The 19,726-nt window shown below is 41.4% G+C and overlaps 1 protein-coding gene across 1 annotated transcript in view; it reads left to right on the forward strand.

The window, feature by feature from the left end:
• The first annotated feature begins 1,907 nt into the window (after positions 1 to 1,907).
• Positions 1,908 to 19,726, forward strand: part of LOC143121066 (nitric oxide synthase, inducible-like) — a 63,830-nt gene continuing 46,011 nt past the window's right edge. Inside the window, exons 1-6 of the mRNA XM_076281462.1 lie at positions 1,908 to 1,946; positions 2,092 to 2,156; positions 2,325 to 2,432; positions 2,521 to 2,660; positions 2,904 to 3,066; positions 19,423 to 19,514. Coding sequence (XP_076137577.1) covers positions 2,109 to 2,156; positions 2,325 to 2,432; positions 2,521 to 2,660; positions 2,904 to 3,066; positions 19,423 to 19,514 — 551 coding nt within the window. The 5' untranslated portion in view covers positions 1,908 to 1,946; positions 2,092 to 2,108. The remainder of the gene's footprint in view (positions 1,947 to 2,091; positions 2,157 to 2,324; positions 2,433 to 2,520; positions 2,661 to 2,903; positions 3,067 to 19,422; positions 19,515 to 19,726) is intronic.

The following is a 19,726-nucleotide window of genomic DNA, read 5'->3' on the forward strand; positions in this document are numbered from 1 at the left end:
TGCCACTTTCCCTAAAAAATTCAGTCAATAGAAATATCCCCTCGTTAGGGTTTTTTGTCATGTGCGCTCTTCCAATACGATACCAGATTAATAGTTCTCTAGGCTACGCAAATTGAACAGAGGTCATGCATTACTGTCTCAATGAATAAGGCAAATAAACTCTGATAAATAAACAATAATAAGGCAAATAAACTCTGATAATGAATATCTTCTTGCTTGATTGTACCTATAGACGCTGTAGCTCAATGAGATCAGCTCTTGGCTGAACATGGTCTGATATTCACTGGAATTTGCGATGGTTTCGAACCCCTACTGCTTTTTTGTGTTATTTGTCTGAAAATGCGCAGAGACATTATCAATGGCTTAGGCTAAACCAAAATTGTATATTATGTTCTATCAAAACTGGCATCACATAGGCCCACAACACACTATTTGAAATCAATAGGCTATCAATTATTCCTCCTTATAGGCCAACACTTACAGTCGCACACTTATGCTCTCCCATTCCCTCAAATTAGCTGTGTGAAACAGGTGAAATATATTTCAGCAAACACCTGCTGGTTGTAGATGCTCTACACCATACGTAGCCTATTTAAATCCTTGTGCAGTGAGCGGAGATCCTTTGAAACGCATCATGGCAAGAAAGCCAAACTTCACGCCACAAGAACTGTCTGTGTTGGGGACTTGGTTATCGGCGCACAGTGGAGGACATCAGGGCGAAATTGAGGGACTACTCCAGCGTCACCAAAAGAAAGGCTGCAACCCTCAGAAGAGAGAGGGAGCGGACTGGTGGTGGAAGGACCAGTCTAGAGTTCTCAACGGGCCTGAAAATTACAACCCGACCCGACCCGGCCCGTGGCTTTAAGCCCGGACCCGATGTAACCCGACACATCAACATGAATTATCTGCCCGAACCCGGCCCGACGTAAAACATAGGCTACGTTTTGACTGTTAAACCCTGACTTTATTTAGGTGAAGATTCAACACATTAGCGTGACAATTTACTTAAAACGGTGATTTTCTCCTCTTCTGGCGTATCGTGACGGATGAACCATGCCAACTTTGGATGCGGTTATCTTAGCGATACTTTTTACAATAGGCCTACCCTCGATATACATATTGTTGGAAAGCTTAGTTTATTGCCGTTCATGTGAGCACAATAACTTAATTTTGTACATTTTACCAAAGCGACTGGTTTCGTCTTGCAGGGTCACATATTTCATCAGCACCTTGCATTTTGAGCATTGCAAATAACCTGTAGAATTCATCAGAATCCAGCACCACTCCAAACACTTTCCAGACCTCTGATTTCCCCATTCCTGTAGTAGCGACGGTGAATTCACCTGCGGCAAGTTTAGCCTACTTTTCACCAACTCCATCTTCTTCTCCAGGCTAAAGGCGTGCACGCAGCGTCTGCCCCTGCCCCTCTCCATGATGCACGTTGCACGCAGCAGCAGACTTTCTTTACGGTGAACAGCTGCGATGATTAATAAAAAAAAAAATTCACTGAGCAGAAAAGGTTAAGCCCGAGGTCCGACCCGAGTCATTTGCTTATATTTTCGACCCGAACCCGGCCCGAACCTGCGGGTCCTGTCGGGTTTGTCGGGCCGACCCGACCCGTTGAGAACTCTAGACCAGTCTGCCTCCCCTCACTGCTGAGGAGAAGATGGTTGTAGCCATTCTAGGGCCGGAGGCGCTGGAGAGAGTCCCTTGAGGGATCGACATGTTTCTAAGAGGCGTATAAACAGGTTCATTTCTGACATTACTACTAGCATATGAATGCATTATGTATGTGTTAGTTAATGTGGCCGGGAAAACAAGTCTAGCCATCCCAGAGGCTGAGCCTATTGCCTCCTATAAATGCCCGCCAGTCATTAAGACTCATCACTTGTGTGTCAAGAGCAGAGTAGCCTACCTTTCATTTGGATCGACAAAGAAAACTTTCGGTAAGAAACATTTCACCCAACTGCGTTCTGAAGTAGCCTGCATTCCATACGATGGAATATTTTATGTTTCCCTGTCAACATCATACTTTCTGTCACTTGGCAACTTCGAATTTACAGTCACTGGTTTTTGTTTGTTTTGTTTAAGTACTGTTTTTTAGAGGGATGAGTGTGTCAAAGGACGACAAGAATCGTCCCAATATAGAGATGAAGGTAAGACGAGCCATTTGCCCAGATAGTAAAGTCAGATAGGCAGATAGCGGACTGCTGTTGGCATGCCGCCGGTGGCGTGCCACTTGTGGTCCGCCGTTGGACCACCATCTCCATCTCTCTAAATTTAACTTGTCATAAATATTAAAATCCTTTCTTCCGTGCCTATAGTCTCTGGAGCCAAAAGTGGTCGGCAAGTGTTCATTCACTTCAATGTGGCTGCGTAATGTAAGCGATGACCATACTTTTCAGGACACTCTGCATCATAAGGCTGTTAAGGTAGATGGTGTTGCCCAACTCCAAAATTGTAGAACATTCTGTCAACGTTGTTGATGCATGAATATTCAACAGCTTTGCTGTGTTTCAGAATCTGTCTTGCAGGTCATCAGTGTGTAATGGATCCATCATGTTTCCAAAAGCCCTGATGTGCTCTCCTACCCCAGATGCCAGTGACCGTCTGGTTCAGGCTCTTGACTTCATCAACCAGTTTTATAAACCATTTAAAATGTGCATGTTTTATGCCAATTTTAACAAACACACATAGAAACACAACATTCTGTATTTCATACATATCATGACTCCATGTAGGCTATTGCTTTAGAATAATTTCTTATAGCAACAAGGTACCAATTGTTAATATGCACATCATGGATAAAGGTGACATCTGTTTCCAGAGAGACTGCCGATTATAGCTGATACAGAGCAACACGAGTTAACATTTAACAACAAAAAATCCATTATGGTCCACAGCTCTAGAATAGAAGATTACCTGGCCCGACTTGAGCAAGTCAGTTTAGAAATCGATGCTACTGGGACTTACCAGCTGACCTCAGAAGAACTGGCTTTTGGTGCCAAACAGGCGTGGAGAAATGCACCGAGATGCATTGGCAGGATTCAGTGGTCCAACTTACAGGTGGGATGCACACTTATGGCCAGCACGCAATGGACATAGCCTATCTGTACAACTTTATTAATGAATTATTATGCATATGTATACTAGGCCTATATCTGATTTAAAGTCTCTAATTTATTTATTATTTGTGTGTTTTGTGAATGTTTTGGGAGTTCTTAAAAAAACATTTGTGATATGACCTTAGTGTCTTGAAAGGCGCTTTATAAATATAATGTATTAGTTTTATTATTATTATTATTATTATTATTATTATTATTATTATTAGTAGTAGTAGTAGTAGTAGTAGCCTACACCCAGACAGCACACAAAAGCCAACATACAGGGAAGCCGGGGTAAAAAAACAGATAGCGGGATCTGCTTTGGGTAGTGGGAACGATCAAAAGCCAACATACAGGGAAGCCGGGGTAAAAAAACAGATAGCGGGATCTGCTTTGGGTAGTGGGAACGATCAAAAGCCAACATACCGTAAAACTTCAAATAATCGCCGAGTCCCTAAGAGACGCCTGTCTCTTTTAAACGCCTGGCGTGGCTACAGGTTTGGGTTAAAGGCCGGTCTCCAGTAGAGGCCTGGTCTGTTTTTTAGTTTCGGGTTGTATTTAATCTTCTAAATATTCTTCCCGTCAGATCGTCTGTTTAAAGATTCGCAATGACACGAAACTGTTACAGAAAGGAGGTTACAGCAGTGTGAATTATATGTTGCACGTCGTTACAAGCCGTCGCAAAGTATTCACATGTCTGGTCACAGTTGCAAGGTTTTAGAATGTTGCATGAAGTTGCTGCTCATCTCGTTGCGAATCTTAGGTGTGATTTGGGCTCAAGTATGGCGCAGACTGCGCACGTTATGATTAGATGGCATTAAAAGACTGCAGTGGGGAAAAGCTAGAGTTCCAAATTGTATAACTTTTTTTCCAATATGAACTATATGTCCGACTTCGTCATCGTTCAATTCATCCCTTGTGTTTAAAATTTGCGGATAGGCCGATGGTAAGCTTGTTTTTATGCTGGCAACAAAACCAGAACGGTTCGCGAACATTATTCTTTATTCTAAATGCCATGGCGATAAAGAGAAAGAAGTCAGAAAAGGAATTTACCTTAGACTAGGCTATATCAGAGCCCGTCTACGGACATTCTCTGGCTATATAACCTACTGAAATAGGTTAAGTGTGCGCGCAGTTTTTATTGAGTCGGAGTGGCAAGTGCTGCGCATAGTTGCAGTGGAATGTGGCTGTCCAGGGCATTATAAAACTTCTCACTCTTAGACCTACTCATACACGGCGGTGAAATGGCGTATTTAGCTGTCTAAATTCGAATCTGGGGGAGAAATCGTCGGACATCCATGATTATTTTGTTATTCAGCACCCCTGGTCAAAAATATGTTCCTGCGAGCCTGGAAGTAGGCTAGGCTATGATTTGAATGTAGACTGTTGTCAAATTTGGCAAATACAAAACGGGACAAAACAATATGGTTCATGCTCTCTCATGCTGTTTCATTCGTGCTGAAAAGGAGGGAGAATGAAACATTAAGCACGTTCCACTTTTGCATAAATAATTCCTGAACAGTTTTGGTCAGGGCTGATAATGCAACTGTATTTGACAAAGGAACGATATAGGCTATTTGCTAGTGACAAAATATGAGCTTTCAGTGTGATACGATCTCTTTGTAGATTACATTTAATTAAAACGTGTTTCATCTGTTCTGGCTATCCCGCTATTTGGATCTTACTGTATCTCACAATGAACAAAATCTCAACACTAAATGAATGATGATCCGTAATTGTCATCAGATAGCCTAGTCATATAGGTAGACATAAGATGAAATAATTAATTCGATAATATTTTCCATCTTTGCAGAGGAAAAGTTTTGTGTAAAGGGAATTAAAGGCCTGTCTCATATAGACGCCTGTCTCTAATACTAGCCTGTGCAGTTTGGCGATTTGGGAAAATAAAAGCTCGGGCTATTATTTGGAGTTTTACGGTACATGGAAGCGACTTCAGGGCCCACTTCCCCGATAACGACGGAGACACGCTCTTAAGAGGGTTTTCTACAATTCATCTTACGATCGTTCGTTTGGTTTTTCCGACTGTTTCCCGAACATGCTCGTAGCGTGAACGCGCGTGCACTGCTCTTAAAGGAACACGCCACCCAAAATCAGTAGTAATATATGTTCTTACCTTAACTTTCACGAGTTGAGTCATACCTCTCCTGCGCCGGTAGGTGCACTCAAACGCTCTGTCGCGCGGCGCAAATGTGTTAGCATGTTGCTATGCTAGCGGGCTCTGCCGTGGCCGTAGAGAGAGGAACATAGCAGTAATCAAACACCTCCATTTTTTCCCTACTTAAATACAGTTGCACGAGTAGTTGATCAAAATGTGTACGTCACACAACATGAAACGTGGCGATTTTCCAAGCGAATAAACAGGAGAACTACAATGTGTGGCGCAATAGCACTTGGGAGTACTTCGACATAGCGTGGTAATATTATTAACACCTAATTGTAGATCCTATCCACCACAGAGTTTAGAATCCATGCTGGATCAACCCTCAGCCTCTCCCTCCCCTCTGAGCGAGAGAGAGGCACACACACTAGAGATGCGCTGATGGGCTATTATTTCAACCATAACTGCATAGCAAAACTTATCATCCATCAGCCATCCATCAACACCAAAGTTTTTTGACCAATTTTCAAAACTGCACCCGCCCACCATCCGTTGGTTGTTTTAATGTAGGCTATATGGGTGATGCAGCGCTGCTGACGTTAGGCTAGAAAGCCCTTGCCTGTTCTAGAAAGACTGATCTAATGCAGCAAATATATTAAAAGGCTGAAGTCGTACATTGGCTAGGCCTATCCCCAGAATATCAGCAGCAAACTCAGTCTCTGTCGCGCAAAACAGTCTCCAAATAAAACGCACATCGGCCTGTTGCCTGTTCTGCCAGCTTGTGACAATATATCGTCCAAAATGCTTGCTTGCATTGCATTCTCCACATTTTTAGCAAAATTTTCATGTACCACATCAGCATTTTTGTTCAGTGAATCTTTTGTAAATTACTTTACAATTACCGTCGGGCCCTTGTCAGCAGACTTCGGCTTGCCTCTTGCCACTATACTCCTTGTCTTCCAATGTCATTTCTGAGTCATCTACAGATGTTTACAGACATTCACCCGATTCACCTCCCTAAATAGAACCAACTTGACGTTGACGTCAACCTGTGTTATATCCTAGATGAGACTGCCTGGGTTATTTTGTTTAGATATTAGCCTATATATAAAACACATAATTGTATTCTACCATTCAGGGAATAGGCATTTAAAAGAGAGAGAGTGATATGACTCAGAAATGACATCGGGCGATGGCAGTGCGAGATGTTCAGAACGTAAGAGCTAAAACTTCTACAAACTCCATAACATCCACAGCGGAAAAAGAAGGCAAGAAAAATAGTCGGAAAACTTAGATGTGTAAGGCAAGCAAGCAAGTTTGGCGGTTGTTACTAAAAATGTGAACATGCACGTTGCACTGTTGTGCGGTGGACTTTCAGAATGAATGGAGTCGGAGTTTCTTTAATATCGAGGCGTCATATTTGTCCGATGGCCTGCTATAAAATGAATTGCGATGTCTGTCTGAAAAAGACGCGCTCGTGCAGTCTTCAGAACAGGCTTGTCAGTCAACCTGACATATGTGTAAAGTAGCCTATAATGTGAATGACTTGTTATTTTATCAAGGATTTCTTTCTTTTTGCAAAAAATAAAGTACAATAGGCATTAATTAGTAGGCCAGGAGAATGCTGAAATTATGTGGCAAATTGCGTTTTTTATTAGGCCTACAATGATAAAATTGTAAAAGGACGTGACCGAAGCTGAGGCAAGCCAGGCAATAGGCCTATAGGCCCGACGGTAATTGTAAAGCAATTTACAAAAGATTCACTGAACAAAAATGCTGATGTGGTACATGAAAATTTAGCTAAAAATGTGGAGAATGCAATGCAATCAAGCATTGTGGACGATATATTGTCACAAGCTGCATGGCAGAATAGGCAACAGGCCGATGTGCGTTTTATTTGGAGACTGTTTTGCGCGACAGAGACTGAGTTTGCTGCTGATATTCTGGGGATAGGCCTAGCCAATGTACGACTTCAGCCTTTTAATATATTTGCTGCATTAGATCAGTCTTTCTAGAACAGGCAAGGGCTTTCTAGCCTCACGTCAGCGCTGCATCACCCATATAGCCTACATTAAAACAACCAACGGATGGTGGGCGGGTGCAGTTTTGAAAATTGGTCAACAAACTTTGGTGCTGATGGATGGCTGATGGATGATAAGTTTTGCTATGCAGTTATGGTTGAAATAATAGCCCATCAGCGCATCTCTAGTGTGTGTGCCTCTCTCTCACTCAGAGGGGAGGGAGAGGCTGAGGGTCGATCCAGCATGGATTCTAAACTCTGTGGTGGATAGGATCTACAATTAGGTGTTACATTGTAGTTCTCCTGTTTATTCGCTTGGAAAATCGCCACGTTTCATGTTGTGTGACGTACACATTTTGATCAACTACTCGTGCAACTGTATTTAAGTAGGGAAAAAATGGAGGTGTTTGATAACTGCTATGTTCCTCTCTCTACGGCCACGGCAGAGCCCGCTAGCATAGCAACATGCTAACACATTCGCACCGCGCGACACCGCGTTTGAGTGCACCTACCGGCGCTGGAGAGGTATGACTCAACTCGTGAAAGTTAAGGTAAAAACATATATTACTACTGATTTTGGGTGGCGTGTTCCTTTAAGATGCTCTTAAGGGGAGCTGTCCACGTTAATAGTTCTGAAATATCCTCTGATTTGACGGTGATGTCAGGTGACTGCACGTCACAGCTATAGGCCTACCATTTAAACTTCGGATCTACACATTAATTCACATCAATACGAAAATAGAAACACTTTGACATCTGCATGTAAGCATCCCAAGTAGGTTATATACCACACAGAGACATAAATAATTGTAATTATTGAGAAGTACTGTTAAGACGCTCTTAGCCTTACTCTGGAGCACTCGTAGATCTACGAGTGTTTTCACAATACTCTTAAGCTACGATGGTTTCGGGAAACAGTCGGCAAATCTTAAGACGTTCGTAAGAGGGACTTTACAACGCTCTTAGGCTTAAGATGCTTTCGGGGAAGTGGGCCCTGGCCAATACCCCTGGGCCCACTTCCCCGAAAGCATCTTAAGCCTAAGAGCGTCGTAAAGTCCCTCTTACGAACGTCTTAAGATTTGCCGACTGTTTCCCGAAACCATCGTAGCTTAAGAGTATTGTGAAAACACTCGTAGATCTATGAGTGCTCCAGAGTACTCGTTACCGGCTAAGAGCGTCTTAACAGTACTTCTCACTGAGGTCACCAACAGGACATACAGAGGAATTACAACTTAGAATACATAATCCAATTTACGTTCCCATTCTTTATTGTGTTTACCTGTGATGAATCAGATTTTAGCGTGCAAAATAGCCTACATTTAATGGTCATAATAATGTGATGAAAAGCGGACAAAAATGCAATCAAGTTATGAAACGAGACGTTGCCAGAATAGTTTGACATTATCTTTGCTAAGTGAATATTTTATTAGGCCTATGAGGTAAAAAGCAGAGAAAGCAACATGTGGTTTAGTCTGTAGCCTACTGCATCAAAATCTAAGCCTTCACATTTCCTCTCTTTCTTACTCGACTTCTTTCTTATCTTCAAACGTGTTCTTAAGTGGCACCGCGAAAAATTATTGCATGGTGCAACAATCTAATCTTAAAATAATTACAATTATTTATGTCTCTGTGTGGTATATAACCTACTTGGGATGCTTACATGCAGATGTCAAAGTGTTTCTATTTTCGTATTGATGTGAAGGTAGATCCGAAGTTTAAATGGTAGGCCTATAGCTGTGACGTGCAGTCACCTGACATCACCGTCAAATCAGAGGATATTTCAGAACTATTAACGTGGACAGCTCCCCTTAAAGGAACACGCCACCCAATGTCAGTAGTAATATATGTTCTTACCTTAACTTTCACGAGTTGAGTCATACCTCTCCCGTGTCCGTACGTGCACTCAAATGCTCTGGTGCGCGGCTGGACTGTGTTAGCATGTTGCTATGCTAGCGGGCTTTGACGGCAACTAAGCGTAGAAGTAATCAAAAACATCCACGTTTTACCGACTTAAATACAGTTGCACGAGTAGTTGATAGAAATGCTACGGCCACGCAACGTGAAACGTGGCAATTTTCCAAGCGAATAAACCGGAGAACTACAATGTGTGGCGCAATAGCACTTGGGAGTACTTCGACCTAGCGTAGTAGTATTGTTAACACCTAATTGTAGATCCTATCCACCACAGAGTTTAGAATCCATGCTGGATCGACCCTCAGCCTCTCCCTCCCCTCTGAGCGAGAGAGAGGCACACACACTAGAGATGCGCTGATGGGCTATTATTTCAACCATAACTGCATAGCAAAACTTATCATCCATCAGCCATCCATCAACACCAAAGTTTTTTGACCAATTTTCGAAACGGCACCCGCCCACCATCCGCTGGTTGTTTTAATGTAGGGGAGAACTGGTACAATTGTAACAGCGGTACAAATGTAACAGTGTTTTATTCTCAAGATATGGTGTAGCTACGGAAACGTAAACAGACACATATCATGTAATTATGTATAATCTTACAGCCATCCAAATATGAATGGTCTACTATAAATACGACCAGAGATATTAAGCAAAAAGGTGCAAAATTCAAGCATCGCGATTTTTTATTTATTTTTAACCGCAACTGTTTGTTTAAGTTTGCTTTGTGAAATTTGAGCGTGTGGACTTCAATCACATGTCATTCATATCTTCAGTCCCTCTGTTTCAAGTTAACATGAGTCCTATTTGATTTATGTAGCCTAGTCACAGCACATGCAATTAAATGAAAATAAAAACATGACCTGTGCGGGTCAGTTGTAACACCAGTCTCTATGGCAAAATGAACTGATTTTATCGCCATCACCCAATTAAAGTTAACACAGCAACTTGAAATATCACTGTTGGACCAAATGCTTCAGACATGTAAGAAATAAGCAGTTTATCAACTATATTTACTGGTTTTATCAAGTGGATATGGCCAAAATAAGCATATTTAAAGGTTATTGTGAGCTAGCATAACACCGTAATATGGTCTGCAATGGCTAATCAATAATGCAATAAATTAGCTTTAACAGTCATACATTTGGACTTTTTTTCTTGATTTTATATGAAAACAGATGCTCTTTGTTTAACCCAGCACTGTTTTGTGTTAAAATATGTTATAGGATTCACGATTTTAGCACTGTTACATTCATGACGCTACTGTTACAACTGTACCGCACTTTTTTATGGCTGTTAAGTTAAATTATTGACAAACTATAACATCTTTTTTAAATTCTGTTTCAACTTTCATGGAGTAGACATGTACGACTCTGTTCTAGTCAAATTTCACAACTCTCAAGTCTATCGTCTTTGTGTAAATCGAGTTTGAATTGGAAAAATAAAAAAGTGTTACAATTGTGCCGGTTCTCCCCTAGGCTATATGGGTGATGCAGCGCTGCTGACGTGAGGCTAGAAAGCCCTTGCCTGTTCTAGGAAGACTGATCCAATGCAGCAAATATATTAAAAGGCTAAAGTCGTACATTGGCTATGTTGTAGCCTATCCCCAGAATATCAGCAGCAAACTCAGTCTGTCTCGCAAAACAGTCTCCAAATAAAACGCACATCGGCCTGTTGCCTTTTCTGCCAGCTTGTGAAAATATATCGTCCAAAATGCTTGATTGCATTGCATTCTCCACATTTTTAGCTACATTTTCATGTACCACATCAGCATTTTTGTTCAGTGAATCTTTTGTAAATTGCTTTACAATTACCGTCGGGCCTATAGGCCTATTGCCTGGCTTGCCTCAGCTTCGGTCACGTCTTTTTACAATTTTATCATTGTAATAAAAAACGCAATTTGCCACATAATTTCAACATGCTCCTGGCCTACTAATTAATGCCTATTGTACTTTATTTTTTGCAAAAAGAAAGAAATCCTTGATAAAATAACAAGTCATTCACATTATAGGCTACTTTACACACTGTTATGTCAGGGTGACTGAAAGCCTGTTCTGAAGACTCACATTCATTTTGACTGCACGAGCGCGTCTTTTTCAGACAGACAGCGCAATTCATTTTAAAGCAATTTACAAAAGATTCACTGAACAAAAATGCTGATGTGGTACATGAAAATGTAGCTAAAAATGTGGAGAATGCAATGCAATCAAGCATTTTGGACAATATATTGTCACAAGCTGGCAGTATAGGCAACAGGCTGATGTGCGTTTTATTTGGAGACTGTTTTGCGAGACAGAGACTGAGTTTGCTGCTGATATTCTGGGGATAGGCTACAACATAGCCAATGTACGACTTTAGCCTTTTAATATATTTGCTGCATTGGATCAGTCTTCCTAGAACAGGCAAGGGCTTTCTAGCCTCACGTCAGCAGCGCTGCATCACCCCCTACATTAAAACAACCAGCGGATGGTGGGCGGGTGCCGTTTCGAAGATTGGTCAAAAAACTTTGGTGTTGATGGATGGCTGATGGATGATAAGTTTTGCTATGCAGTTATGGTTGAAATAATAGCCCATCAGCGCATCTCTAGTGTGTGTGCCTCTCTCTCGCTCAGGGGGTCGTTTCTAGAAAAGTTAGCAACGAAGTTGCTCAACCACCATGGTACGACGCAACTTGCGACCAAACAACGACACTGTTACACCTGTTTCCAGAAAGCATCGTACCTGTGTCGCAATTCGCTACCTCCGACGTTCGAACACCATAGTTCCAACAACGTTGTTGATGATGCAGCGATACATATCATTGGTGGAAACAGTGGCAACCTGTAATACCCCACCCCCTAGAAATGTTCTGTCACGGCCTATGTCGACATGTTTCTAATCTAAACCGAGTGATTAATGCTGGTATTGTCATTGCCATCAGCCAAAACCTAAACCTATTGCAAGCATATAAAACAGTTAACTTAAGCAGACCAATATGAGTCATTATTTGTGTTAAATATCTATGAGTTGGAAAAAATATATAGCCTGGACAAATATCTGGGTATCCCATAGGTTATCAACTGTCTCGTGGCTTAACGGCAGCGCGTTGGTGCACTGCGCGCTCGGCCGGAGTTCGCATCCTATCTCTTCTTTTCATCTCTGAGTAAGAGTAGGCCTACGAGACACAACAAACGGTTTTGACCATACATATTTATGTATATAGTTACTCTCTCGACCATAGACCATAGGTAGGCAATACATCAGTCAAAAACAATTGAATCTACGTGTCACACTAGTTCACCTGCAGGTAGCGAGAAGCAAGGACAATCTCACATCATAAGAAAATTGAACCTACAACGTTGGGATAACAAGTCTTCTGCTCTAGCCACTACACCATTTATCACTGCTGTTGTAAGAGTCTGTGAAGATTATAATACTAAAAGCAACGCAATACTCGAATTAACATAAATAGCAAGAATGAGCCAAGTAGGGGAGTCAGTGTCTTAATCAAAATTAAGCTACAGGATAGATCAATCATTGAGTCACGAGATAAACATCCACTTCGCAAATTTTGGTTAGGCGGTTGTGATTTTTGGTTAGGCGCTCCGGACACCAACAGGAACTACCAAGGAACGACACAAGTGCGACTGCCTAGGGGCAGTAGTTCAAACGACCAAACTTTGCGTCCTTTTTTGCGATTGAGAGTTCGAACTACCTTTTCTAGAAACACCAAATCCAAGAACGATGGAGCGTACTACCAAGGTTGCGACGCAAGTTAGCAAACGATGCTTTCTAGAAACGACCCCCAGAGGGGAGGGAGAGGCTGAGGGTCGATCCAGCATGGATTCTAAACTCTGTGGTGGATAGGATCTACAATTAGGTGTTAACAATACTACTACGCTAGGTCGAAGTACTCCCAAGTGCTATTGCGCCACACATTGTAGTTCTCCGGTTTATTCGCTTGGAAAATCGCCACGTTTCATGTTGCGTGGCCGTAGCATTTCTATCAACTACTCGTGCAACTGTATTTAAGTCGGTAAAACGTGGATGTTTTTGATTACTTCTACGCTTAGTTGCCGTCAAAGCCCGCTAGCATAGCAACATGCTAACACAGTCCAGCCACGCACCAGAGCGTTTGAGTGCACGTACGGACACGGGAGAGGTATGACTCAACTCGTGAAAGTTAAGGTAAGAACATATATTACTACTGACATTGGGTGGCGTGTTCCTTTAACAGACATCCCAAGTCTCCCGGAAGTTCCGGGAGTCTCCCGCATATTGATAGCGGCTCCCTGACGCCCGCAAATTAGATAAAATCTCCCGGAATCTAGAGTTAGCGATCAAGAGCACGCATGCGAGACCGCATGTGCATCTGAGTGTAGCGTGCGCACAACGGGAGATAGAGAGGGGTGGTGCGTGTGTGCCTGAGCGCATCCAAGACAGAGAGCCTCCTGATTGGCCTGTTTCGCTAAATCAACCAATCAGTTTTCAGTGTAGGCGGGCTTTTATTTCTTTTCTCCGGAACTTAATGAATCAGTTCAGTGTATAGGAACAGGAGCGTCATAGCAGAGTCAGTGCATCAAAAAAAGTGAAATGTAAGACCCATTTCAAAGTATAGGCTACCCTTCTATCATAAGAGTAAAAAAGAATGATAGGCCTAGTCTTGCACGCTGCACTGTTTGTAACAGTGACTTTAGCATTGCCCATGGCGGGTTAAATGATTGCAAAAGACATGTTGAGGTGAGTTTAACAAGTGTCAATTCATGTGCATAGGCCTATATTTCAGGCCAATAGCCTACTAGATGACCAAAGACCAAACTACCAAAATCTTACATTATACAGTATATTAATCTTAAGTAGGCTAAAGTTTTTTTTTTTTGTGTGTGTGTGTGGGGGGGGGGGGGGGGGGGGGGTCGTGATACCTCCCTGAAATGACTTTTTGCAGGTTGGGATGTCTGAGTTAATAATCTGGGATACCCAGACATTCGTCCAGGCTATATATTTTTTCCAACATAGATATTTAACACAAATAATGGCACATATTGGTCGGCTTCAGTAAAATGTTTTATATACTTGCATTTAATAGGTTTAGATTTTTGCAGATGATAATGACAATGCCAGCATTAATCACTCGGTTTAGATTAGACAAATGTTGACATAGGCCGTGACAGAACATTTCTAGGGGGTGGGGTATTACACGTTGCCACTGTTTCCACCAATGATATGTATCGCTGCATCATCAACAACGTTGTTGGAACTACGGTGTTCGAACAACGGAGGTAGCGAATTGCGACACAGGTACGATGCTTTCTGGAAACAGGTGTAACAGTGTTGTTGTTTGGTCGCAAGTTGCGTCGTACCATGGTGGTTGAGCAACGTCGTTGCTAACTTTTCTAGAAACGACCCCCAGTTTAGAAGTAGCCTTTGATTTTTATGGAGTGGGGAGATTCCTTGTTAGTTTACGCAAACCAGGCCAAAAACACTGATTCTGATTCTGATAATATGATCTGCACAGAAGATAAACTTAGGTAAACAACGATGTTAATATTGTTGTCTAAACCTCAACCCAGATTCGAATTCTTGGATAGATGACTGATAATTACTGCGCAACGGCGGCTGTCAGCCGGTGTTCCAGTTTAGATGGTGAGCAGTTTAACTGGTGATATTTCCATAAAATCAGTGAATATTCAACAAGACCCTGCCTACTTCTTAATCTGCTCTGCCTCCGATAGTGCAGGTTTATATTAGGCTACATTTTCACGAAGTGTTTGCAAGTGAGACAATATAACGGATATCGCTGAAAACATCACCAGTGTATGTCTAATACATGTCCGTTTAAGCATTATCCACAAATATGACACATACTGAATGAATGGAAAAAAATAAAACTAGCGATCTAGCTGGGATTCGAACCACACATGGACAAGAAAGTTGATTGGATTAGCTTCTACATCGTCTATACCACTACAGTACGAGCCGCTGTAATCAATGCCAGATTTCTATGTATATATTGAACTGTTAGTCAAAGTTAACACAGGTTAACATAAGTGAGAAATATACGCCCATGTTAACTGGTGCCATCACAATTTAACATGGGCATATGCAAGCCTCAAAACAACAAAATAGGTTCATCTTTGCCTCACATACCAAAACTTAACTGATGTACAACAAACTGGCATGTCCCACTAACACTTTATTCCGTTTTGGGGGTTAATAATATGAAATACGTCAGTCATGTGCAAAAATTATCATAACTTAGTGTCATGTCTCGGTGAAGTTATGCAGTGAGCTGTCTAATGATTTGAAGTGAACACATGAAACTTATTTTCTCCAAGTTAAATATTATTTAATTTGTTGGTCCTAATTTGACAACACAAAATGGTTATCATGGCATATATTACAAAACTTTGATGTAGCTAGAGAGTTTGATGACAGATGTTGCTGTTTCAGATTCCCACGTAGCCTAAATTAGAAAATAGTTTAGCCTACTTAGGCCCTACTGCTCGTTCAGCAGCCTGTTGCAAAACATTCACTTAGCCTAGATGTTTGCTATAATGAATATCTTGATCGATTGACAAATAAGCTGTCACAAGACAACATAGACCTACATTCATTTAATAGGAACACCATGCTATTGCATAGATACAAAATAACCAGTGGTGCAATTGGTTAGCAGGGTGGACTATTACTGCTAGCTTGCTATTTTAGTGAGCAGTTCGAGGCCCAAGTGATCTTCATAATTTTTGCGCATTATAATCACGATGTGTGTTTCTGCACAAAAAACGAGCAACGTCTGATGGGGTCATTTGTTACTGTTTGTGATGCAAAATTACTGAGGCAAAATTAATCTGCATTATTCAAGGCATGCATTCGCTGTGTTTGCTCATGTTATAGGCTATCACCAGTTAACATGGACATCAGGATAGCTAGTAAGCTAGTAGACTAGTCTAATAGACTAATGATAAGCGTGGCTCTCTGTGGTGTAGTGGTGATAGTGCTTACTGCTTGGAACATTTTGCCTCAGTGAGACTCATGTTCGAAACCCAACAAAACCTTCGCTGATTTACTTTGACACATTTCCTGTTTGCACAACATTTTGTGTGGATGCTTAAGCAGACATGCATTATACATAGCGATTCCCGCATGTTTTCGGCAAGATCTTGCTTCATATTCTGTCACGCATGTAGGCTTGTGAAAATGTGAATCTCCAGCACTGGAAGGGCGGAGGCAGAGCAAAGCGTTGTTAACAAGTAGGCAGGGTCTTGTTGAATATTCACAGATTTTATGCAAATATCACAAGTTAACCTGCTCACCATCTAAACTGGAACACCGGCCTTAACGCACTGCGCCACAGTGTTGACGGCGCGTTTGCGTGATAAGGGGGTAAATAACAATAGAGTACACAACTGTTTCACCAGCACATTTAAATGACAGTTGTTAAATGTTAATTCAAAGCAGTCGTTAATTTACATTGCTTATATGAACCAATGAATTAACTTGATGACCCTGAATAAAGAAAAACAGATGATTCCACGGATTAAACTAAGGTAGTCCATCATTAGGTCTTTGTTATGTGCAGGTGTGCCCATTCACTTGCTACTAAACGTCACCACCTTAGTCCAGACTACTGAAGTTTGGAAACTATCATGGTCCAAACTTACAAAGTACTATGAAAGTATGACAGGTTTGGGAAACAGTCGTAACTTACATGTTGGTTAATTGAGCGATGCATCGTAGGCTACCACGTTAGTAAAAAGCTAACCTCCGTAGTTGTACGGGAAACACTCCAGTGTGTGCGGCGCTACAAAGCTGCGTGAATTAAACAGTGTTGTAATGTAACGGAGTACAAATACTTCGTTACTGTACTTAAGTAGAAATTTCACGTATCTGTACTTTACTTCGCTATTTAAATTTATGTCAACTTTTGCTTTTACTCCACTACATTTCCTAGATAAAATGTATACTTTTACTCCGTTATATTTCCACTAAGCATCTTCGTTACTCGTTACTAAAACATAAAATTAGAAGAAATGCGTGCGACTCCAATAAGGGAGGTTTGGCGAATCACTGCTCCTAGATTGCATTACGCACGCTCCGCACGCTGCACGCTCTATTTCAGCGCTTGTTTGTTGCTAAAGGAGGAGGAGGCACAACTGAAACCGCTATGGAAGCACAAGCACCTACTGGAGGACCTCCCGTTATCATAGACGACCACCCCGACGATAGTGGTGAACTCGGTGAACAGGGTAGTGGTGAAGATAACGTCATACACCCGTGGCCGTATTTGCAAGAAATGTTTCTGTAGGCCTATTAGAGATGCGCGGATGGGCTATTATTTCAACCGGCATAGCAAAACTTATCATCCATCCGCCATCCATCCGCAACGTTTTTTGACCAATTTTCAAAACCGCACCCGCCCGCCATCCGCTGGTTGTTTTAATGTATATGGGTGATGCGTTTGATTGGTTCAACCGCCACCCGCCCGAATTTAATTAAAATATTATATTTCTTCACGTCATCCGCCCGATCCGCGGTTTAACCGCGGAGTCCGCGGCTGTAACCATGAACCGCGCATCTCTAAGGCCTATGGCCTGTGAAAGGCTATTTAGCATTGCAGGATATGTCTTCAGTCCAAGAAGAGTAAGACTGAATCAGGCCCGGGGTGGGTAATCGGGAGAATTCCCGGTAGCCGCTTCACTTTTGGGCCGGTCGAGGAAAAAAATATTGACATTTGTCACGTTAGTCTATCTTTTCAGTAGGACACGCTCCGCATTCTGTGCATGACACCAATGAAATGCCTCTGCATGGGTTGTAGCCTACGTGAGGGAGTTCTCCCCTCCCAAAAAATAGTTGGTTGGGTCCATATATTCTCAGGCTAGGCCGAGTAGGCTAGGCTAAATCACCAAACAACAATATAGCCTAAAAACATGTAGCCTAAATATTAATTTAATATGCCTCTTTGTGGAAGCGTGGGATAGGCTACATTACAAAGGCTTTCTTTCTTTCTTTCTTTCTTTCTTTCTTTCTGTTTTTGTTAACTTGTGGAATAGTGTAATATTTTTTGTTTACTTCTCAGTTGAAGTGAATTATTATATAACCTTTACTGTACACATTTGTTGAACCATGGTAGGCCTACTAATACAAACTACAGGATAGTAAGAGCTGAAATGTTGCTTCATTTATCCAATTTCCACCACTATGGAAAACGTTGGCCGGTCTTGGGCCTGAAACTCCCGGGCACTGAATTCTGTCAACTTTGAAAACCAGCTTCTTTTGAAGATGAACAGACACCTTTTCAGTTTCAACTATGACTGGCATATTAGTAGCTGCTGGACATAGGTGGCCTGTGTGTGTGTGGGTGTGTGAGAGTGAGATGGTGACCTGGGGAGTAAGCCCTAGAAATGCTCATACCACATGACCAAAATGTTCTCCCTACCAGCAGGACATTTTGTTTTGAAAGAAATAAGTTATTTATTTTTCATTTTTACCTGAAGTTCATACAAAAGTGGCATTTCTGTTTCTGTTTTTTTCTTTGATGTCAGCTCTAAAAATATGCTGTTTGTTCTTTGAACTTGAGAATTGTGCCTGAAAAGTCCTAGAAAAGAATGTGATTTTGATTTGATGAGTGAAATTAGAAATATATGGGAACCCTGAATATGCTTTATGCTTTACTATAAGAAAGCCAAAATAAAGTTCACAAAAGTTCAAAATAATACCGCTTGCTTTTTACTTTTTACTTTTACTTAAAATACTTAAGTACATTAAATATCAGAAAATTACTTTTGATACTTAAGTACAGTATATATCAGATACTTTAAGACTTTTACTTAGTAATTAAGAAAGGTAACTTTCACTTCTACCAAAGTCTTTTTCTAGTACGATACTTGTACTTTTACTCAAGTATTGCTTTCTAATACTTTATACAACACTGGAATTAAACACCCAATTACGTGGTCATAATGAAGCGACAGAGTTGAAGAAGAGCTGATTAGTAATTGATCAGGCTAATAGATTAATCAGGATTTAAATGTGTGGAGGGTATTTGTCTACAGTAGGCCATCACATAAAGGTAAATACACAACTTTGCTTAATGTAGCGCTGAAATATAGCCTAATGTGCCTGCTGGTGTGTAAGCGTTGGCCTACATTTTGTGTATTATGTTTCGAAAGAATGAATTTCTGTTTTGATGTTATGTTTTAGGGAATATGAGGTCATGGAAATTTGTCGAAAAGCCATGGAAATTCTCTGGTGGAAATATGTATGAACCCTGAATGTTCATTTTGCAGGTGTTTGATGCCCGAAGATGTAGCACCGCTAAGGACATGTTTCATCACCTTTGTGAGCATCTTCACTATGCCTCAAATGGAGGCAATCTGAGGTACATCACCAGCCCTGTAATCATATCCTTAATTCCACCTTATCAAAATGCTGTTGCTGCTTGTTTAAATTGTTTGTTTATCCTACTAGTGCAGTGCCCGTTAAAACATGCCATATTCCTGTAGAAAACCCGTAGCCCAATTACATGCCTGCAGGCAGGCGCGTAGCAAGCGTGGGGGATGTGGGTGTTATAACGTACACACTATTGCTGGA

The sequence above is a fragment of the Alosa pseudoharengus genome, unplaced genomic scaffold, assembly GCF_046254945.1.
Source record: "Alosa pseudoharengus isolate Yale_2024_CS ecotype anadromous, Long Island Sound unplaced genomic scaffold, YU_APseudo_1.1 YU_APseudo_1.1_scf_13, whole genome shotgun sequence".
Classification (NCBI taxonomy): Eukaryota; Metazoa; Chordata; class Actinopteri; order Clupeiformes; family Clupeidae; genus Alosa; species Alosa pseudoharengus.